Raw genomic sequence first — 23,030 nt, forward strand, 5'->3', positions numbered from 1 at the left:
AAAAGAATAAAAAAAGCAAATACAATGCAATGCATTTCAATGAAATAAAAAGAATTATGTAAGACCTACAACATTAAAATTTGCGAAAACGATTTCCAGGAAGAAAATTTTCCTTAGAAAAAAAAAAAAAAAATTAATTTTTAAATAGACAATTTTTTGCATGTACAAAATAATTATTTATTCTTTTTTTTGCGAATGTAAATAAATTCCTTTTGCTATGGATGAAGGAATTTGCATAATCGAGCTAGGTATGCTTGTAATTATTTTATTGATTTTATTTATAATATGACCAAAATATACATTATATGATTTCAAGTTTATTAAATCTTCTGTTTCCTTTTTATTTAAAACTGTATTTTCATATACTGCCACTTTTATAACGTTATTCAGTTTATATTCTTTATATAAGGAGCAAAACATTTTATTTCGATAGAGGGAGAAAGATATGTAATTTTCATCCATAATAAACAAATATACATTGCTTTCTTTTAAAAATGGAGTAACAGCTTCAAAGGGGGTATTTTTAACAGCCAGTTTCATTAACGTGTTTTTAACCATATGTATTCGTACATGTGGTCTTGGCATATTTATTAGTAAGTCCATTCTTAAATTTGGAGTTAACTTAAAACTGTTTAATTGAATTAATAATTTTGTTACTTTCAAAATTCTTTTAACTTTTCTAACAATTTCTTCCTTTCCTTCTCTCGTATTTCTGTATCCACTACATTTTCTGCTTTTTAAGGAAAATTTTCTATTAAAATAACTTATCTTTTTTTTTCTTTTTTCCTCCCCTATATAGCTATTGTTTGTAAATATTTTTTTTTTCAAGAAACATGTAATAATATTCTGTCTCGTTAATAATTTTCCATTTTTTTTTACTAACGTTGCAGATATAAATGGCGTCTTTCCTTCAAATGTGTTAGTATATTTAAAGTTTTTTTCTGAATGGTTAGGAACATTTGTTCGATAAATAAAATATAATAACAATGAAAAAGATAAATATTTAATATTTATCCTTCTGATATACATTATATATTATACATGTATGTGGGGGCAACCTCTAGTTTAAACAAAATACCCTGTTATGAAAAATGCATTTTTCATGGTTCAGGCATCATAATATTTTTGTAACATAATCACTAACACATCCTTTATAGTGTATGGTATTATTTAACCATTCAGACAATATTGTTCATAAAATGTAAATAATATCCTATGTTTAGTACAGTTAATTTTTGTATTTACGTTTGCAGTGTTTTAGTTGTATAATATCCCCATATATTACAAAATTGAGTAGCTTGCATTTTTTTTATTTTCCGCGTTTGTTTTATTTTACTATATAATTTTTTACTTTATTCTGTTTTACTTTATTATATTCTATTTCCTTTATTTTTTAGCATATTTCATTTTTTTTTCTTTTACTTTTTGTAAAAGTAAATAATTTCTTAGAAATAATTGCTAAGGAACAAATTAGAAAAATATTAACATAATTTTGGTGAGTTATTCTTTATTAAGCGCACGAATGGGAACTTAATAGATAGGAGTATATGCATATATAAATATAGCAGGTGTTTATTATACACATTGTTTTATTTAGTTTTATTATGTTTTGTTATGTTTTTTTATGTTTTGATATGTTTTTTTATGTTCTGTTTACTTTTGTGTGTGCACTGCACCACAAGTTTTAAGCTCGTAAATGTTTCTTTTTTGCATATTATACATACATGAGTAGGTACATAAAAAAGTATACTCATATAGTATATTTGCTTCTTTCGAATAGGTAACAATTATTAGGACCTTTTAAAAACAGCTAGAAAAAAAAAAAAAAAATACTATTATATAAAATGGTTGCATTTACTAAAGTAAAAAATAATTTACAGTGTATCTGTAATTTACCTAATATATTTTTTTTTTTATTAAAAAAGATACATCATCTTCTTTATAAATTGTATGAACAAGTATACATTGTACATAAAATATGACAAATGCATGCATTTTTGTAAAAAAAAGTAAGTTCTTAGCAAAACATAAATTTCAAATTTTGGAATAAGATTTATTATTCCAAAAAATTAATCTTAAATTAAAACATATATTTATATGTGTATAATTAGTTTAACATATATATCACATACTGTATTTTTTTATAAAAAGCAACATTAAAGATAGAGAAAAAAAAAAAACCTATTAAATTTATATACAACACGCACGTACATAATACTTCTGAGAAAAAAAAAAAAATTCATGCTGCGTAAGTTTTTTGGAAAATTAAAATAACATACATGATATTCTATACGTTGAAATTGTGTTATATGTAGTATGCGTTTTTGTGAATACATAATATGTACGAACATACAAATACATATATATATATATATATATATATATATGTACATACGTATAATATACGCTTGTATATGTACGTTTGTGCATGTGATCACCTGTGTGACATTCCTCTAACAGTATTTTAATTGCAATATTATAAGTATATACCTGAACAGTACAGGTAAAAAGGTTCAACATTAAATTTTACGTATATTACACACTCATTCTAGGGAAAAAATAGTTATTAGTAGCTCAAATTGGTGTGCAAAAAAAAAAAAAAAAAAAAAAAAAAAAAAGAGAAAAAAAAATGTAAAACGGAAAAAAAAAGAAGAAACGAAGGAAGAAAAGAGAAGAAAGAAGAGAAAAAAAAAAATGGATAAAATAGATGAAAAAAATAAAAACTCCAATAATGACATAAAAAGCGAGATAAATAGCGACGTAGAAAGCGATGGCAAGGAAGTGGAAGTAAGTGAGATTTATAATAAAAGTAATTTCATTAACGGTAAAGGGGGGAGATTGGTTCGAATACTGTCCGAATTCGTTGGTGTGCAAGATGCATTACGAGATGAAGGTATATTTTTCACTGTTGTAATATTTGGGTCATCTAGATCATTAAGCAATGAAAAATATGAAGCAAGAAAAAGAAAATTTGAAAAGAAACTAAGTAAGTTCAGTGAAAAAATAACAAATAATGTTCCATTAATAGGTGAAGAAATAAAAGAATATGAAAAGGTAAAAACAGAAATGGACAAATTACAAAAATTAAGATGGACTACTGAATATTATGTAAAAATATATGATCTTTCTAAAAGATTAACATTATTTTTCGGAACAGAGGAAGGTCAAAAAGCAGTAAAAAATATATCCAATCATTTACCGAAGGTTCATAACTTTTTACCAAATATAAAAGGAGAGAAGAGTCCAAATAATTATACTGTTGCAATATGTACAGGTGGTGGACCAGGTTTTATGGAAGCAGCAAATAAAGGAAGTAGAGAAGCAAATGGAAAGTCATTAGGTTTTATGATTTCTTTACCTTTTGAAAAGGGAGCAAATCAATATGTTGATAAAAATTTATCTTTTAAATTTCATTATTTTTTCACCAGAAAATTTTGGTTAGTTTATTTATCATTAGCATTTATTATATTACCAGGAGGCTTTGGAACCCTAGATGAATTAATGGAAATTTTGACCTTAAAACAATGTAGGAAATTTAAACGAAATGTACCTATAATTCTTTTTGGAAAAGATTTCTGGTCATCTATTCTAAATTTTAAAAAATTAGTGGATTATGGTCTTATATCTCAAGAAGATTTAGACAGCATATATTTTACTGATTCTACAGAAGAAGCTTATAACTATGTAATTAATCATTTAAAAAAAACAAGTTTGTCAGATACGGCGTAAAATTTTGAATTATGCATCTAACAAAATAGGTGTGGTAAGCGTTAAGTAGATATGCCTATATGCATATATGTGTAAATATATATATATATATATATATATACTCATTTCTTGTGATTATAATATGAACGCACAGTTCTTGCTACATATGTTCCATGCAGGACCGTATTTGCTTTTTTACTGTTCGCACATATATATATATATATATATATATATATATATATATATATATTCATATCTATATTAATATATGTGCATGAATGCTATAACTATGGCCTATACATGCATAGTATGTGTGATCATATAAATATGTGATATGTAAACATTTGAGAAAGAAAAAAAAAAAAGAGCATCGTAATTTTTTCCTTTTTTTTTAATGTGTTAATATTTAAACTTTTTGTAAAAAAATTTAATAATGTGTCCTTTTATTTCTACATTTTTTTTTTTTTTTTTTTAATAAAAAATTCAAAAATAAAAAGTGCTTTATTACATTTTGCAGTCATTTGATAACTATATTTCGATAACACAATTTACATCATCATCAGCTAAGTCGCATATTTTGTGTATTTCAAACTTTTATTAAAAAACCTTTTTAGGTCATTTCGTTTGTTAATTTATTATGCACAATGACATCTTTTGGATTAAGACATAGCTCGTTCATTTTTTCCCAACGTATATTTCACGTGTTAAGTATACACACATGTACAGTTACATATACATTATATATATATATACACGTTCGTGTATGCTCATTTGGTATTTTAAGAGGGGATTTTTCTCTTATGATATAACGTGACACTTGCACTTTGAATTTGTGTAGCGTGCAATGTAAATTTGTACATATGTCTGTATGCCTATCACACACATAGTTCTTCACTTTAAACAGGAAAAGGCTGAAATTGGAGTGACATAACCAAATTGAATTTCTTGGACGTTTAAAATTTTTTTTTTTAATTTTGTGTATCTTTGAAAAAAAGGAAAATAAAATGTACATAATAATCATCCTTTTTTAAAATGGGCTAAAAGATGAAGATTTTTCAAAATGCAGCACCTGCGTCGTTGAGTGTATATAAGCATATATGTGTTTATTTTTCGTTTTTTTATAATTTTGTATTTTTTCTTTTTTTATAATTTTATTTTATTTTTATTTTTTTTGTTTTTTTTTTTTTTGTTTTTTTGTGTTTTTGTTTTTTTGTGTTTTTGTGTTTTTGTTTTTTTGTTTTTTTGTTTTTTTGTTTTTTTTTTTTTTGTTTCTTTTTTTTACAGTTTTGTACTTTTTCTTTTTTTTACAGTTTTGTACTTTTTCTTTTTTTTACAGTTTTGTACTTTTTCTTTTTTTTACAGTTTTGTACTTTTTCTTTTTTTTACAATTTTGTACTTTTTCTCTTTTTTATAATTTTGTACTTTTTCTCTTTTTTATAATTTTGTTTTTTCTTTTCTTTGCGTTTTTAAGCGAACCTTTTGGCTTGCGGTACCACTTTTAATGCATAATTTTTTTTCTTTTTTTCGAAATCGCTGAAATGTTCACGAAAAAGTAAAAAATCATTATTGCTTTTTTCATGTTGAAGAAAAACAAAAACAAAAGCAAAAACAAAAAGAGAAACAAAAACGCATTATCGATGGTTAAATTTTTTCCACCATAATAAAAGTAACATGAGAGTAGTTTGATACGTTATAAGAGCAAAAAGAACAAGTTAATAAAAAAAAAAAAAATAAATTAATAAAATATGATGAAAATGGATAATATTAATAAATACCTGAAGGAGGAAGATTACTACATAAAATTGAAAATTTTGAAGAAGCAAATTGATGTTCTAAACATTCAAGTAGGCGAAAAAGGCAAAGTACGCTGGCGCATTTGTATGTGTGTATATATATATATACATATATTCGTACGTGTTATAAATATGCGCACATGTTTATGTACATTACGGAGCGAAACTTTCTTCATATGACGTCCTTTTTCCCGTTTTGAATATCCAATACGCTTATTTTTGATGTGCCCCTGTGATTTTTCCAAAATGAATTTGCACCACGTTGGAGTTAAAATGAGCCGCAGTTTTTTCATTCCAGGGGTGCATATGCATATGATACACGCATACACACGTATGTATATATAGAGTATATATAATACATGTTTACAAAATTTTTGTGTACGTATATTTGGACATAACATGTGCATGTTGCGCGCGTTCTTACCCACATGCAGGAGGAGTACATCAAAGAGGAGCATAAGAATTTGAAGAGGGAGTTAATAAGATCGAAGAACGAAATAAAAAGAATTCAAAGTGTACCATTAATTATTGGTCAGTTTTTAGATATTATAGATAATAATTATGGAATAGTTAGTAGTACAGCAGGTTCAAATTATTATGTTAGGATATTGTCAACATTAAATAAGGAGGACTTAAAACCGTCTGTGAGTGTAGCATTACATAGACATAGTCATTCTATAGTAAATATTTTACCATCTGAGTCAGATAGTAGTATACAGTTATTACAGGTAAGTGAAAGACCAAATGTTAAATATACGGACTTAGGAGGTTTAGATACACAAAAACAAGAAATGAGAGAAGCAGTAGAATTACCTTTAAAAAGTCCAGAATTATATGAAAAGATAGGCATTGAACCACCTATGGGTATTTTAATATATGGTCCACCAGGTACCGGTAAAACTATGCTTGTTAAAGCTGTAGCTAATGAAACACAAGTTACTTTTATAGGTGTTGTAGGTTCTGAATTTGTTCAGAAATATTTAGGAGAAGGGCCCAGAATGGTACGAGATGTATTTAGATTAGCTAGAGAAAATTCACCTTCAATTATTTTTATAGATGAAGTAGATGCAATTGCTACAAAAAGATTTGATGCACAAACTGGTGCTGATAGAGAAGTACAAAGAATATTATTAGAGTTATTAAATCAAATGGATGGGTTTGATAAATCAACGAATGTTAAAGTTATTATGGCTACTAACAGAGCTGATACGTTAGACCCAGCTCTATTAAGACCAGGGAGATTAGATAGAAAAATTGAATTTCCCTTACCAGATAGAAAACAAAAAAGATTAATATTTCAAACTGTAATTAGTAAAATGAATGTTAGTAGTGATGTTAATATTGAAAATTTTGTTGTAAGAAGTGATAAAATTAGTGCAGCTGATATTGCTGCTATAGCTCAAGAGGCAGGGATGCAAGCCATAAGAAAAAACCGTTACATTATTACTGCTAACGATTTTGAACAGGGATACAAGACCCATGTGAGGAAGCAGTTGAGAGATTATGAATTTTACAATATATAGATAAAGAGCAGTCCGGGGAGAAAAAGGGGTACGGGGCAACCTTAACAGGGGTATATCTGATGTTCCGGTTGAGTAAAGTGTTGTACAGTAGTATTGTATAGGTAGACGGGGATAGAATCACAACACATATTTTTTTTGCATTTTTACATTTCTGCATTTTTTGCATTTTTACATTTCTGCATTTTTTGCATTTTTACATTTCTGCATTTTTTGCATTTTTACATTTCTGCATTTTTCGCACTTTTACATTTCTGCATTTTTCGCACTTTTACATTTCTGCATTTTTTCGTTTTTTTATACTCCTACTTTTCGCTTTTTCCACCAACCAAAAACGTTATTAAATATGCATGAAAATTTATCTTTTTCATTCCTTTTCCTTCTTTTTCTTTCCATTTTATTCTTTTTTTTTCATTTTATAATCAACCTTGCTCATTCATAAAATGAATTGCACCCTTAGCGAAGCGCTCTGTGCATTTCTAATTTTTCCAGCGCCTTTCTGTTTATCACATCAGATGCGATCACTTCGACTGTTATAACTGTTCCAGTAGTTACACCGGTTGGCATTGCTATTACATGTATGTTGGTATAGATATACATATGTATGAGTGTGTGTATGTACGCACAAGTAACTTCTATGTATATGCGCTTACTCTCGTATGCACTATTTAAGTCCTTGTTTATGAAAAAGGGGAAAATGCTGTGTTATTTTACCTTTATATTTTAAAAAGTCAAAAGATATAAAAAAAAATTGAAATGTAAATAAAAACAGCAAAAATATAAATAATATAAATATAAAAAAAAAATCACTAAAAAAATTTTCTCATACTTTATCATAAAAAAGGAAGTGGAATTAACACTAAATGCGAATGTCATATGTGTCGCATTTGTATTTTATGAAAGCACAGGGGGGGATGAAAAAAAAAAAAAAATACACACATATGCACACATACATACATACATACAAACTTACATATATATATATATTAATAAATGGTGCTTTCCCCCGTTCCGGTATATATTTTTATCTATCTCTTTTTCTATCTCCTTTTTTGTCCCTTTTCCTACACCAATGTAGTGGAATTAGGATACTCGACATTAGCAGCTGATGAAAACACAAAGAAAAAGATTCATATTTCCTTCCTTATAATGATCTCCTTATAAGCAAAAATGCTTCATTACTAGTGCATGCAAGTCTCACATATAGAGGCATGCATTATTAATTGAGGGGAATATTAGTAATGGCAGTACAAATGCACGCATTACCACAATGGTGCAATATGGCCAATACCTCCACACCGCAGTGATGCTAAAAATACGTAACATTCTCAAAGGGGAGGTGCGCTACAGAACCGAATTCCCTTAATATAACGGATCCGTCGTCGTCTAAAACAAGCCAAGTAATACCACAGTTGTAGCTTGAAAACCTTAACCAAGCAAATAAGGGGAGTTGTAAAGCTCTACATAAAAAGTATCTAATAACATTACCATGACATATTACTAACTGGTATTCATCTTCATCACCTGTGGGTTGATAAAAATATGTTTCATATGCTTTATTTATTCTTTTACTATCAACCATAATTTTATTTGAATCAAATTTGGAGCTCTTTGGAATTGGGTCTGGTAAATATGGTGTTCCTTCATTTAAATTGGGATCATTTATCAATGTAGCATTTGGAAAGTATTTACTTATTATTTGTGCTGTTTCTTTTGCTCTTATTAAATCTGAGTGATATATAACACTAATTTTTTTATTATTTAGTATATCTTTTAATTTTTTTCCAGTGATATCAGCTTGTTTACATCCTTGTTTAGTTAATCGTTTTGAATCTTCATCATGTCTATTTTTACGTTCATATTGTCCATGTCGAACTAATATAATATTTTTTGCTACATGCTTTTTATCTCTTTTTCCTTCTTTTTTTTCTTTTGCTTTTTTTTCAATTAATTGTATATCAGGGTTGTACGAATAATCATACTTATTATTCCATTTATATAGTACAAAATTTTCATATCCATATGTCAGACCTATTGATAAAGATAATGAAGCTACAGCTGTGTACAACATGTACTTCTTTTTACCTTCTTTGATGTATTTTATTTCCACATGTTCTTTTGTATCACTGAATTTTCGTTTAAAGTAAAAATTATTTTTCAAATTTTTCGACAAATTTATTTTGTTAAAAATCCTCTGGTACATTTTGGAGGTAGGCGGTTTATCTGATCATTCGGCGGGTGGCTTCGTGATGAGTCTTAGTAGTGCGTGCACTTGGGATTTGTATATACTCTTACCCTTGCGCTGATATTTGTTCGTGCCTCTGTGCTGATATTTTTGTGTGCCCTTGTGTTTATACTTGCGTGTATATATTTACGTATATATGCTTATGCATATACTACTAGGGCGTATTATATTTAGCGTGTTATGCCAGCAATTTTCAATATTTTTCAATAATTTTCATATTAAATCCAATAGTGTACCTATTCAGATGATTAGTTTATCATAACTCTTTACCGTTACCTATGTGTTACAAAAGAGCGGCCCTTTTTCTCTCTTAAATTTTTTTTTTTTTTTAATTCATAGGATGTATCTTGCAGCAGATACTTTTTTAACGCTCAACTGCCAACTGTTAACTGTCAACTTCAGCTGTCAACAGTCAGTTGTCAACTCTTAATTTTCAAAGTGAAGAGTATTTCATTCCTGTTTCGTTTCTCCTTTGCTTCTGTTTCCTTCTTGCTTTCTTCGTGTTTTATTTTTTATTTTATTATTTTTTTTTTTTAATTAGATTTATGATTATATATATTACTCCACAATCACCCAGATAGAAATAAGTTTTTGTTTGCGTTTGTTTCAGTGATCATAAGGAAAAATAAAAATATAAATAAAGATAAGAGTACGCATAAGAATAAAGATGAGCGTACGAATAAGAATAAAGATGAGCGTACGAATAAGAATAAAGATGAGCGTACGAATAAGAATAAAGATAAGAGCACACATAAGAATAAAGATAAGAGTACGAATAAGAATAAAAATAAGAGTACGCATAAAAATAAAATAAAAATTAGTCAAAAAAGGTAATGGGGTGTATTTGCGCTAAAATGGGCATTATGCGCACGTAAAACACATAAATATATGTATATATATATATATATATATATATGCATGCATAATGCATGAGTTTAATGAAATGTTTATTTTGGGGAGTTGTGCACTCTATGTTTAGCACTGCACACAATGGGGGAATGCCTTCACACATATACATACATACATACATACGTATATTATATACATAAATACACACATACATACATATATATACATACATATATATACATATAAATACATACATTATATACATATAAATACATACATATATATACATATAAATACATACATATATATACATATAAATACATATATATACATACATATAAATACATACACATGCATATGTGTACTTAATTTATCAATGGGAAAAGTGGCTGTTTTTTTTAAAAAAAAAAACTCTTTTTGCGAAATTTTAAAAAAGTAATTTATGAACAAGTTAAAAGAGTTAATTAGTGAATAAGCACAAACATAAAAATATAAAAGATAAAAAGGAGAGAGCATTCAACATAATTTTTGCTCCATTTTTATTTTTGTAGTTGTTACGATGTATCATACATATATATATGCACATATATGTAATTCATATAAATATGTATGTAAATATGCTTGAATAGATTACACATCAATTCGTGCACCTTTAAAAGAACTGTAACGAGTGAGCTAAGTTCTTTTGGTATACTTGTAAAAAAGGTGTATAAGGGAAAGAAAATAGGGAAAAAAAAAAAAATTAAATTATGTCAAGCTAAATGGTATCATATTATATCAGTATGCACCACATTGTACCATATTAAATCATGTTGTTACAAATTGAGTCATATCAAATAAAACAATGCCAAACTATTTCAATGGTGATAAAACGAGGGGAAATCAACCTTGCGCGTTAGATCTTCCGCAATTTATATGTGCGCACTGGGTAAGTATAAAATTGCTGAACGCTATTAGGAAGGGGGTTGTTCACGTATATACACATATATACATGCATACTCATGTGTAAGTCCACGCCTTGGCATCTTTTATTCTGTAAATTGTTGCTGCTCAATTTGCATGTCTATGTAAGGTAAATGCTGTTACAATGTTTTTTTTTTTTATCCGTTGCTCATTGTCTCAATCTGTCTCTCTCTGCTTCTCTGCTTCTCTACTGCTCTGCTTCTCTACTTCTCTACTTCTCTGCTTCTCTACTGCTCTGCTTCTCTACTTCTCTACTTCTCTACTTCTCTACTTCTCTGCTTCTCTACTGCTCTGCTTCTCTGCTTCTCTACTTCTCTGCTTCTCTACTTCTCTGCTTCTCTACTTCTCTGCCCCTCTATGCCTCTCTCAGACTTTATGATCTAATGCGATGGCCCCCTTTTGTAGAAACAATCATCACATTACGTTGTTTTCCAAAACACCCTTCAAATCCAACTTAAAGGCACTCATAAGTATTTGGTCAAATATTTGAGTAGCCTTATCGTATGTGCAATGGTTACTCAGCATATTGTACGAGTTTAACGCTCCTGTTGAGTTAAAAACAAAATTTGTATTTTTTTTTAAATTAAAAATCATGTTAATATCTGGGTCTCCGTAATAACTTCGAAAGTATCCTTCTTTATGGAAAACGAAAGGGGTATGATGCACACTCTTTACTCTATTTGTAAATTTTCTTATCTATAATAAAATGGAAGAAAACGAAATGAATAAAGTACTCGCCATGTGACAAAGCCATAAGTGGGGTGGGGTGCGGTGATGATAAGGAAGGAAAAATGAATTGTAAACTTATTTAGTTTACTTTGCGATTATATGATGGTTCTACGCATTTACAGTGACAGTACTATGATAATACCACTACATTATTACGATAACACTACGCATTTATAGTCAGCTTGCTATGAAGTACTTATTGGCTTACTTGGTCATCTATTATCTTGTTCGTATACTTATGTATCAAGAAATGAAAAAAAGGTATGTAAGTCCTATGGCCTGTTTCCCAATAAATGTTATTTTGCTGTAAAAAATATGGGTGCTCATCTGAAGATGTTGACTTCAATGAGTTCTCAATCATTTTTTCATTTTGTTCTTTTTGTTTTTCATTTTTCTTTTCTAAACTTTTATATCCTCCCATTTCATCAAAAAAAAATTGTAAAAATGAGGTGTAATAAAAAATTGGGGGTGGGGGGAAGGGGTAAGTTGTCAGGATGTTAAAATCGAAGAGAAACTTTTGTGAAAACGTGAACTTGATTAAAGAAAAAAATATTGTAAGCCTTTTTTTCAGCTAATTATATTTATTCTTTATTTATTCTTTATCTATTCTTTATCTATACTTTGTTTGCGCTTTATTCCTTTTTGTTATATTATTATTATTTTTTTTTTATACATCCTTAAGAGTTACCAAAATGAGAAAATAAAAATTTTACGGGATCGTAATTTTTTCATTTCGCTTTAAAAGTGGACATATGCACGGTTTCTTATATATATATATATATATATATACATATACATGTTTGTTTGCGTATGTATATATTTTGCTACGCCATAAAAAGAACTCAGAAAGGTAGCTCACACGTATGTATATGTAATAAACATACATACGTACCATATAATTATGAACAAGGCAAAATATACGCATGCGATCGTGAGCATATTGACGTTTCCCATTTGCACATCATCACACCTCGAATCAATTTTTCTTTTTTTAAATAAATCTAGCGTTTTTCTAGTCATAATAAATGCGCGATAATTTGGGCGGATTATAGTTCGCAAAAATATATACATATATGTATTATATGTACATATTATATATATATATATAAATTTTTTTATTTTTTTTTTTGCCCATACTGTTTCACTGTCTTGAATTTTTTTGATTTAGTTGTATTATTATTTTTGAATGTTTCTTTAATTACCCAAAATGAAAAAAAAAAAAAAAAAAAATAGAGCTATAGCTACGTTTAACGGGTACGTAGCTCTTTAAAGAATATACCTTTTGCCATCTAATACACACAGGAGGAACAAATAAGTTATATGTAATAAATAAAAAAGAAAACTTGTTTCCGAGATATTTAAAAAAAAAAAAAAAAAAAAAAGAATTTCCAAAAAAACGATGATCAGTCTTTAGTTAAATTTTTTAAAGCAAAGAATTTTTTTACATTTTTTAATTTCCTCTTTACACACTTTTAATACATTTTTATTTTACGCATATATTAAGCTTCTCTTTAAGGATTTTTTTTTTTTTTTTTTTTTTTTTTTTTTTTTTTTTTTTTTTTTTTTTTTTTTTTTTATTTTTATTTTTTCCCCTTTCCTGAAAATACTTCAACCAAACTGCTCTGACTACTGTAACTACTCTAAAAGAGTAGCAAGGCTTAAAAATTAAAAAGAAAAAGAAGAAAACAAACCAACGTGTACCACTGCTCATTCACTTCTCTTCACTAGAACCAAATGGCCGAGAAAAAAATTGACGATTCACCTTTCCTTTCCAAGATAGAAAATTTCGAAATATCAGATAAAACAAATAAGATTTCAAAAAATGAAGGGAAAAATGTTTATAAAAGTTTAGACAATGAATTTAATTTTGATGAAGAAAAAGAAGAAAATGAAAATGAATATGAACAAGAGCAAAAGGAAGAAGGAAAAAAGGAAAATTTGAATTATCAAAAGAATGATACAAATATAAGAACAATTAAAATAGATAGGAAAAATTTAAAGAAAATATTCAGCAGTCAGTTCTTCACTCAAACATTAACTGATGACTCTAGTATAAATTCTATAAGCGACTTAAAGATAAATAAAAAGTATGCTATTTTTGAATTTTTTAAAACATTAGTTTTAATTATTTTATTTTTTACTACGTCCTATTTTGCGTTCTTTTATATTCTGAACAACTATTTTGGCCAAAGTCATATTTGTAGTCGTTTGGATTTATATAATTATAAGTATGAGGACAGTGTGCAATTCGCTTCAAGTATCAGTAACAAGAAATACTACGTTTTCACAGGTATATAAGGCGAAAATTTGCAAAAGATAATGTGCATATGTGTACTGCTTAACATATCTTACTTATTTTACTCTGAACATACTCACAGTGTTCCTACAATGTGCATACAATTATTTAGAAATGCAGAGTAGGCTTGTCGACTATATTTTCCTCCTTTCTCCGTATTGTCATTACTGTTTATTATTACTACTACTACTGTTACTATTACTTTTTTTTTTCATTTTTTTTTTCCCTTTTAAACATCCCTCCTTTTTAAGGCAAGTTTCCCTTCGACGTCATAACATATAAATTGAGAAAAGATGTTTTAACGAATAGCATGAATGAGGAAATAGAGAAATATAACAAAGAAAATTATAATGAAAATTTTGAGAAAATTGAAAATTTAGATGATCATCAATTACAGATTATATCTTTTATGAAATATAACAATAAAATGAAATGTGAAAAAAAAATTTTTGATTTATATAAACCTTTTCGTTTAAAAAAATCAGATGTCAATATGAACAATTTTGACTTCATATTAAATGAAGTAAATTACAGTTTTATAACAAACCCTTACAATATCCCGGAGAATAAAGTTAGTGCTCAACATACGCGCTCGCATTGCATTTGTTCAATGTATTTTTGAAAAATTGCCTAAACAAGTCAGGCAAAATACGCGCACGTGTGTATGTACGTATATATATATATATATTATTATTATTATTATTATTATTATTATTATTATTATTATTATTATTATTATTATTATTATTATTATTATTATTATTATTATTATTATTATTATTATTATTATTTTTTATTATTATTATTTATTATTATTATTATTTTGTATTATTTTGTATTATTTTGTATTATTTTGTATTATTTTGTATTATTATTATTATTATTTATTATTATTATTTTTTTTTTTATTTCCGTGGCTTCCCCTCACACAAACAGCTATATGCAGCTGTTTTAAATTTCATGAAAAAGAGCGAAAGTAAAAACAGGATTTGCTATATCACTTCTTATTTGAAGTCATTAAAAGATGAAAGAATAATGGAGAGTAAAAGAATATTGAGTGAAAACAACATATCAAATATCATTCCCAACAGAGAACAGGCAAATGAAACAACTGATAACAACAAAAATACCATTCCTGCAACAACGGAAAATGGTAAAGGTTACTTAAAAAATGGAAACACACATGAACAAGAACAAAATAAGGATAATCAAGTGAATAGCTTAAGCAATTATTTTAGCATTAAGGAAAAATCATCCCCTCAAAAAATTGTTTTTCTTTATGATTATTATGGTATGAATAGAAATTGAGGAAAAAAAAGAAACCCATAGTATCTTTGAACAAACGTTTATTATGTATATGCACCTATCCACACATAAGCACGTTTGTGGTTTAGAGGTTTACGCATTTATGCTTACATAGATACACACATACATATATATGTATGTACAAACACGTGCTTCCCACTCTTTATAGATAACAATTTTGTGAACCTTGTCATGGCCATCTTCAACATGCAGTATGGAAATCCACATAACAACTTAAAAAAATACTGGGAGGAGATAAAACAAAAGTTTAAAATAATACATCCTGAGGAAATTTATTTGCTTGAATGGTTAAAATTGTTTTAAAAAAAATTATATGTACATTTTTTTTAATTTTTTTTTTTTTTTTTTTTTTTCTAGCTAGCATAATTTTACTGTTAATTTGATTGTAATGTATTATACTGTATTATACTGTATTTTTTTTTTTTTTTTTTTTTTTTTCTTTTTTCTTTTTTCAGGTATTGTTTGGGCATAAATTACAACATTATAGAAAATAGTAATCAGTATAAGTTAAACTGTGTAGACCTTTTAAAATAATAAAAAACGAAAAGAAAAAAGAATGAACAAACGAACGAACGAATGAACGAATGAGCGAATAAACGATCGAACGAATGAACAAATGGAGTGCGGAAGGTAGTAGTTCTTATCTGTTGGATGGCTTGGCCCATTCCACCTAGAAGAAAAAAAAAAATATATTAAAATAAAATGAAGTATAAAGAAATAAAAGGGAAAAATTAACGAAGTGACAAAGCAACAAAGGAAAAACTTAAAAAAAAAAAAAAAAAAAAGAATAAATGCAATTAAATATGACAAAATTCCACAAAAAAATATGCTGCAAGTGTGCAGGGGTGCACTTTTTAAATAAATCAAAAAAAATTTATATATTTCTCTTTTCATTTCTTACGCTTAAGAGCAAATTCTCAAAACCATGTCTGTTCAATTTTTCAATTGCCCTCTTTGCTTCTTCTCTATTTGAATAAGTAATAAATGCAAATCCCTTCGAATTTTTTGTTTCCCTAATAATGTTAAGGTACCAAAAGAAATAGTTAGCATAATTTTATATTACATCATTTTGTATAGTGACAAGTAACAAAATAAAAATTAATATGGAGTAATAGAAGTAATAAGAAAATAGACAAGGATAAAGAAACAACGAGTATTATTATACACAAGTACACATATATATGTATTATAATGTATTATATTATTACTTATGCTTCGCCAAAAACATTCGGACTATGCTCCCTACTCTTCCAAATAAGGTAGACAATTCGCTTTCCTGTTTTAGCAGAAAAAAAATAAAATAAAATAAGTAATTTAAATGGATGTAACATTTATATTGATGTCATATATTTGTACTGATGTAATATTTATATGCGTGCTTTTAATTTTTATATAGCTCATTTTCAAATAATTTTGTTATTTCCCCTCCCCCCCTTTTTTTAATATAATCGCTTTAATATTTCTTCCTTTTTTTATAATTACATTGACGTCTTCACTTAAGTTCGTTACACGAATGGTGCATTCTTTATTTTGAGTAAAAAAAAAAAAAAAAAAAAAAAAAAAAAAAAAAAGAATCAGAACATTGTAACGGAACTACAAAGCAACAAAATAATCAACTACAAAATGACTGTACTGTTAAGATGTTACGATATTATTTTTTTATAATTTAAAATATGGACAAAGAAAGAATTAAGAATATTTTATGAAAGTGCATTAAAGTTACATGTGTACGATAGAAAGGCACGTCTTTCCTGGCTGCAGCTTTGCTGGCATCCTCTGGTTTAGCTTCCTAAAAGGAGGAACATGTAAATAAGTTAACACATAAATGAATATACAACACACACACACACACACACACGCAAGCATGCAAATATGTGTGTACGTATGTATATCTGTATGTATATGTGTATATGTAATATATTCCTATATATATATATCTATGTATGCACGCGTGTGTGTTTTAAAAATAGACAGATCAGGAGTACCTCCGCCTCTTCATCCTTAATGATTTTAAATCTGTTCCTTAAGTCTTTAGCTGTTTTATCAGTTTGCTCTGCGAATAAGTAATCATATTCTGTGCCTTTAAAAAAGTCATGCAAATTATTTTTTGGGACTTCTATATTTACAACATCTGTTGGTTCAACTATGACTGAACTGCACTGTGTAAGGTAAAGGAAAAAAAAAAAAAATAAAAAATAATATGTACATTAAGTAAAGAGTGAATAACGTAAAAAGAATAAAATTACAGTATCATGTTTGTAGCATCTACTATTTAACGAAAATGTCATAGAACTTCTTGCAACAATATAACAGTAAAATATGTTTATGAGGGTATTAAAGTTTATATGCGTGTATGCATAATATGTGCACATTTTTTTATTACACTATCGATGTTAAAATTTTTTAAGTTAAGGCGATTATTAATTTCTTTATTGAGTCTCTTTTTTATTACAACTTCTTTAATTTTCTTTGTGACCTAAGCAAAAAAAAAAAAAAAAAAAAAAATTAATAAAAAATAAAGTGAAATGAAATGAAACAAAATAACGCAATATATATATAAATAAAAGCCTAATTCCATCAAGGTGTAGCAATTTCAAAAAACTGCCTGTACTTACTTTAACTGTTTGCTTTTTTAAATTTTCGGAGTACTTGGTAACAACTTTAATACCATTTTCGTAGTTTGTAAAATAGGACAACTTTTTATTGTTCTCTATATCGTCATCCGCATCTATATCTTCCCATTTTTTTTCTACACAGGGACAGAAAGAAAAAGAATAAAAATAAAAAAAAAAGGTACATATAAAATGAAAAAAAAAAAAAAAAATTGATGTAAATATGTGTAACCCCTTTTAAGAGTACACCCTCACTTTCTTATGTAATTTCTTTTATTTCATTTTTGACATTTTTTAAATTACTATTTTCATTGTCGTTTAAAGACTCGTCATCATCTACATCAATATCTACCCACTTTTTTTTTTCTAAAAATGGTAAAATAAAAAAATAAAAAAAAAGTGGAAAATATATTAAGATAAATGTCAAATAACAAGTGAAAATAAATACGTTCCTTCATTTTTCGGCTAATCCATATTGCTAAACATAAAAAGAATTGCGCGAATATATATATATATATATATATATATATATATATATATATATATATGTATACCTGCTGTTTGTATCATCTTTGTAAGCTCTTTGTGTATATCGTTAATAATATATTTTTATAAGCGTTTGCGCGCGTATATATCTGTATACATACATACATAAATACGTACATATATATACATATATATTTATATAACTGCATATACGTAAAACTACATATGTTCCTGTTATGCCTGTTTCGTGCTATGCACTGACTTCTCTTCTTTTGTTACAGTTTTTTATCATAACAGGTATGATATTATATTCGTTTCATTTTACATAATTTTTTTTTTTATTTTATACAATTTACATTGCGTTGTTTTGTTTTTTATTTTTTTTTATAAAAATAGAAGATGTTCGTGTTTTTAATTAAAAAAAAAAAAAAAAAAAAGGTCGCTAAATGGACCTAACATATATTTTTATTTTATTATTTTATTTGGGAGTACATTTTTTTTTTTCCTTTCACAGTATAATAAAATAAAAATAAGTATTCTTCTAATTATTAGTACTACTACTATTGCTAATGCTATTTTTATATCGTAAGATGAAGGAAGGGAAACGCTTCTTCTTAGGTTCCTTTATTTTTTATTTTTTTCCATTCATATATTTTTTATTTTATTTGTATTTAATAATATCACAAGCTTCATCTCCTGCGAGAATAATGGAAGAAGCAGTTCCATAATTCATTTGATAAAATGAAATGTATATTAATATTATATATATATATATATATATATTTACGACTGAATAAATTGCGGTTGTAATAAAATAAATATAAAATTTTAAGCTATATAAAACTGAGATCGAGTTACAAATTTAAATAAAAAATTGAAGTTAAAAATTACAGTGTTCTTCCACAAAAACAAAAAAAAAAAAAAAAAAAAAAAAAAAAAAAGAAAAGAAAGAAAAAAGAGAAGAAAAAAAAAAAAAAGAAGATAAATTATAACTTATACAACTCATTTTATTTTTTATTATACGGGTGGAAATGAAAAGGATGAAATATCGTCACAAGGAGAGAAAAAAAAAAAATAATAATAATAAAATAAAAAATAAAACGTTTAAGAGGTTTCGTTGCTTTGTTATACATATATATACGTGTATATTTATATTTATGCTTATACATTTATGTACGTATTTTTTCGTTTTGTGCGCAAAATGTTTTAACTTCTGAACAGGAGAATAAATCCATATATTTGTGTTGGTCCTTGAATTATCTTATTAGAACATGGACAAAACAGCCGCTGCTGTTTGGCCTATTGACACATTAAAATTTGTTGATACGAAGCCGACAGTATATTTGTGAAGCCTAAAGGAGAAGGGGAAAAACAAAGGCAAAAATGTACGAACAAGCGCGCCATACATACAAATACATATACGTATATGTACATACATATATAAACACACTTATGCACCCATATATATATTTATGCAATTACACACGAGTGAACGTTTTTACTCGTAATTTGTTCGAAACAGGGAAGGACCACAGTGGGACATCTTCCCCTTTTTTTTTTTTTTTTTTTTTTTTTTTTTTGTTATTTCTTAAAAAATAACCAGAAAATAGCAGACCACGTGGGATGAAAAAAAAGACGAAATGGAAAATTTTGTAAAAAGATTTACAGGGTGCCAGTAGAAAAAAAAATGATAAGTACAGAAAAAACTGTTTTACATTTTTTGGATAATTGGCATATTTATATAATATATAAAAAAAGATTGAAAATTTAAGGACCGATTTAATATCACCCAAGTAATAAAAATGAATCATTTCTTTTATTCTTTGTAAGAGCAAATTACTCATAAGTGGGTAGTCAACTTCTAACCTTAACATGAGCTTTTTCTTGTTAAGACATTTTAATTCTTCTATTTCTTTTTTTATCTTATCTAAACTTAAATTGTTATTGTTTAACATCCTTTCGAATTCAGTGTCAAATGTTTTAAAAGATTCGATGATATCATAACTTTTTAGTATATAATTTTTTTCTTCTAATTTTTGTAATAATTTTTTATATTCGTTAAGAAGTGTTAAGTAGCCATAAAATTTTAGCTTCTTTTTTAAGTATTTTATTTTTTTATTTTCTTTTTCACATTCGTTAAAAGATTCTCCTTTTTCCTCACTAAACAAGTGTGGAAGTATTGGTATAAGTCGAAAATTTAAAATTTTTATTTTTTTGTCTTTAATTAAATATTCAATAGTTACATCATTACTTAAAGGTTTATTTTCATAAATTATTTCTTGAAAAATTATTGGTATTCCGTGTAAATTTTCAATCTTTTCCTTGACATCCTTTATATTCTTTTTCTCATCCATTGATAAAAAAAAACTCTTATGAAAGATGTCTGACTTATCATAACAGTTGATCATTATATTTCTTTTATTAACATCGTACTCTTTAATTGGCTGGTTTGGACCTTTACTTATTTTTGCGGGTACTCTATTAGGTATGCTCAGAAGCTTCTTTCTGAGAGGTAAATTTATGCCCCTACAGCAACCGCCACGAGCACTACTACTACTATTACTTCTACTTCTACTACTATCACTTCTACTTCTACTACTATTACTTCTACTTCTACTACTAGTGGTAGTACAACTACTGAGATTATTTACTTTAACACCTTTGCATATGTGTAATGAAAAAAGAATATAACATAGTAGCAATGTAATATTCCAAAAATTGAAGCTCCAAATCATCTTAAAATATTCTCTCTTAACATTTAAAAATAAAGGAAAGGTTTCTTCTTTTTTTTCTTTTTTTTTTTTTAAATACAATATTTCACATTTCAAACATGTATTATACTTCTCCTATATTGTTATTATTTTTATCATATATGCCTCTACTTTTCTCCTATATTTTTTATGACATTTTCTTATAGATTCTTTTTTCATAATTATTTTTTTCTCTTCTGGGAAATTTATTCATATGAATATGGTCAGAAATTTTATAGCTTCCTTAAAGGTGGCACTTCATTGTGTTTATGCATAAGTATATGGGGGATAATTTCCACAATTGTTAAGAAAAGTTATAAAGGGGAAGGAGGATATTAATAACAGAATAAATGACTATAGTTAAAAGGGAAACGAAAAAAAAAAAAAAAAAAAATATAGCTACAAAAATTCAAACATAATTTTTTTATATGACAGGTTAAGGTAAAAAAAAAAAAAAAAAAAATTATAGATATAAATGTTCGAAAAAATCTATTTTTATGACATGTTCAGGTAAAAAAGGAAAAAAAAACAGTCAAAAGGGAGATGCCTTTTGATCTGTGTTCATATAATATTTTCTGTATTTTACGTAGAGAAAAAGGCTTGCGATAAAAAAATTCATTATATCTGTGCAGTGCATTTCAAATGTTGGTACATGTGCACTTATCTATGTAGCTTTATGTAAGCATATATGTATGGAAATAAGTACAAATACATATGCTAAATTTTGCCATACTTTCTTTGCGACGAAATGGGACTGGAAATTAGTTCCCCAAAGAGAGTTTCTTTTCAAAAAAAAAAATAAAAACCGCGCCTTTGTTTTGGAAGTATAACATATACATATATATGTATCATATACATATTATGGCTAAAATATGAACATCTTTATTGCGTTACACCTTTTACATGTACATGTGGATATGCATGTTTGGAAGGTTCATTTTTTTTTTTTTTTTTTTTTTAAACATTTTATTATGGTACAGGTTTTTAAAATCTATTTGTTCCGTAAAATGGCAAATACACCTTACTTGGCAAGGTGCACAATTCAATTCGTGTTGGCACTTTTTTTTTTTTAGTAATTCCTGAACTGTGCAGGAATACACGCATCTTCCTTCACCTTGAGCCATACGTCATATTGTTCATTCATGTCAAACCATTTATATTATTTATATTAAACCGTTTATATTATTTATATTAAACCGTTTGTATTATTTATAATAAACCGTTTATATTATTTATATCATTGTGTTTCCTTCTCATTTGTCCTTTGCTCATATTTTCGCTTTTTTTTATTATTGCAAAAAAGGATAAATTCATTTAATACTTCAACACAAGTTTTAACTACAAAAGAAATGATGTTATCATTTTCGCGTCCTTTTGAGACGGATGTTATACTACTTAAGGAAAAAAAATCAATTAACAAAAAAAAAAAAAAAAGAAAAAAGGGAGAGAAAAAAAGAGGTATACATATATATAATACATACATATGTACACATAACAAATATGCATACATACATATATGCACACAAGTACATGTTCAAACCCGCGCAAAACTGCATGCACAAACAAGTACATCAAAATGTTTGTAGCTGTAATGAAACGGTAACAAACGTACAAAAAAAAAAAAAAAAAAAAAAAAATTAATAAAAGAGCAGTAAAGCGGTAATATAATAAGAGTAATGAGCAAAAAAAAAGTCTAATATTTTACTAAATATGCAATGGATTATATAACAATATAATATTTTGCATGGACATA

At 26.9% G+C, this 23,030-nt stretch overlaps 8 protein-coding genes across 8 annotated transcripts; 3 read left to right on the forward strand and 5 right to left on the reverse strand.

Moving 5' to 3' along the window:
• Window positions 1-177: 177 nt before the first annotated feature.
• MKS88_001431 (50S ribosomal protein L10) lies at window positions 178-1,029 on the reverse strand (the record flags this gene model as incomplete). Its single annotated transcript, XM_067214354.1, has 1 exon — window positions 178-1,029. One exon carries the CDS (start codon window positions 1,027-1,029, stop codon window positions 178-180), a length of 852 nt encoding a protein of 283 aa, XP_067074797.1.
• Window positions 1,030-2,694: 1,665 nt separating this feature from the next.
• Window positions 2,695-3,729, forward strand: MKS88_001432 (lysine decarboxylase-like protein; the record flags this gene model as incomplete). The annotated part of the gene is made up of 1 exon (XM_067214355.1): window positions 2,695-3,729. The coding sequence occupies one exon, from the start codon at window positions 2,695-2,697 to the stop codon at window positions 3,727-3,729; it is 1,035 nt and encodes a 344-aa protein (XP_067074798.1).
• Window positions 3,730-5,462: 1,733 nt separating this feature from the next.
• On the forward strand, window positions 5,463-7,024 carry MKS88_001433 (26S protease regulatory subunit 6B; the record flags this gene model as incomplete). The annotated part of the gene is made up of 2 exons (XM_067214356.1): window positions 5,463-5,552; window positions 5,936-7,024. The coding sequence occupies 2 exons, from the start codon at window positions 5,463-5,465 to the stop codon at window positions 7,022-7,024; spliced, it is 1,179 nt and encodes a 392-aa protein (XP_067074799.1).
• Window positions 7,025-8,330: 1,306 nt separating this feature from the next.
• Window positions 8,331-9,224, reverse strand: MKS88_001434 (phosphoglucomutase-2; the record flags this gene model as incomplete). Its single annotated transcript, XM_067214357.1, has 1 exon — window positions 8,331-9,224. One exon carries the CDS (start codon window positions 9,222-9,224, stop codon window positions 8,331-8,333), a length of 894 nt encoding a protein of 297 aa, XP_067074800.1.
• Window positions 9,225-10,922: 1,698 nt separating this feature from the next.
• Window positions 10,923-12,228, reverse strand: MKS88_001435 (ATP synthase-associated protein; the record flags this gene model as incomplete). The annotated part of the gene is made up of 3 exons (XM_067214358.1): window positions 10,923-10,967; window positions 11,502-11,774; window positions 12,016-12,228. 3 exons carry the CDS (start codon window positions 12,226-12,228, stop codon window positions 10,923-10,925), a joined length of 531 nt encoding a protein of 176 aa, XP_067074801.1.
• Window positions 12,229-13,541: 1,313 nt separating this feature from the next.
• Window positions 13,542-15,963, forward strand: MKS88_001436 (uncharacterized protein; the record flags this gene model as incomplete). Its single annotated transcript, XM_067214359.1, has 5 exons — window positions 13,542-14,097; window positions 14,355-14,674; window positions 15,040-15,394; window positions 15,578-15,716; window positions 15,885-15,963. The coding sequence occupies 5 exons, from the start codon at window positions 13,542-13,544 to the stop codon at window positions 15,961-15,963; spliced, it is 1,449 nt and encodes a 482-aa protein (XP_067074802.1).
• Window positions 15,964-16,069: 106 nt separating this feature from the next.
• Window positions 16,070-18,611, reverse strand: MKS88_001437 (eukaryotic translation initiation factor 3 subunit G; the record flags this gene model as incomplete). The annotated part of the gene is made up of 10 exons (XM_067214360.1): window positions 16,070-16,099; window positions 16,331-16,442; window positions 16,638-16,705; window positions 16,912-16,952; window positions 17,161-17,218; window positions 17,415-17,588; window positions 17,813-17,905; window positions 18,045-18,178; window positions 18,345-18,407; window positions 18,596-18,611. 10 exons carry the CDS (start codon window positions 18,609-18,611, stop codon window positions 16,070-16,072), a joined length of 789 nt encoding a protein of 262 aa, XP_067074803.1.
• Window positions 18,612-19,791: 1,180 nt separating this feature from the next.
• MKS88_001438 (ubiquitin) lies at window positions 19,792-21,262 on the reverse strand (the record flags this gene model as incomplete). The annotated part of the gene is made up of 2 exons (XM_067214362.1): window positions 19,792-19,879; window positions 20,226-21,262. 2 exons carry the CDS (start codon window positions 21,260-21,262, stop codon window positions 19,792-19,794), a joined length of 1,125 nt encoding a protein of 374 aa, XP_067074804.1.
• Window positions 21,263-23,030: the final 1,768 nt, after the last annotated feature.

The sequence above is a fragment of the Plasmodium brasilianum genome, chromosome 5 (genome assembly GCF_023973825.1).
Source record: "Plasmodium brasilianum strain Bolivian I chromosome 5, whole genome shotgun sequence".
Taxonomy (NCBI): Eukaryota; Apicomplexa; class Aconoidasida; order Haemosporida; family Plasmodiidae; genus Plasmodium; species Plasmodium brasilianum.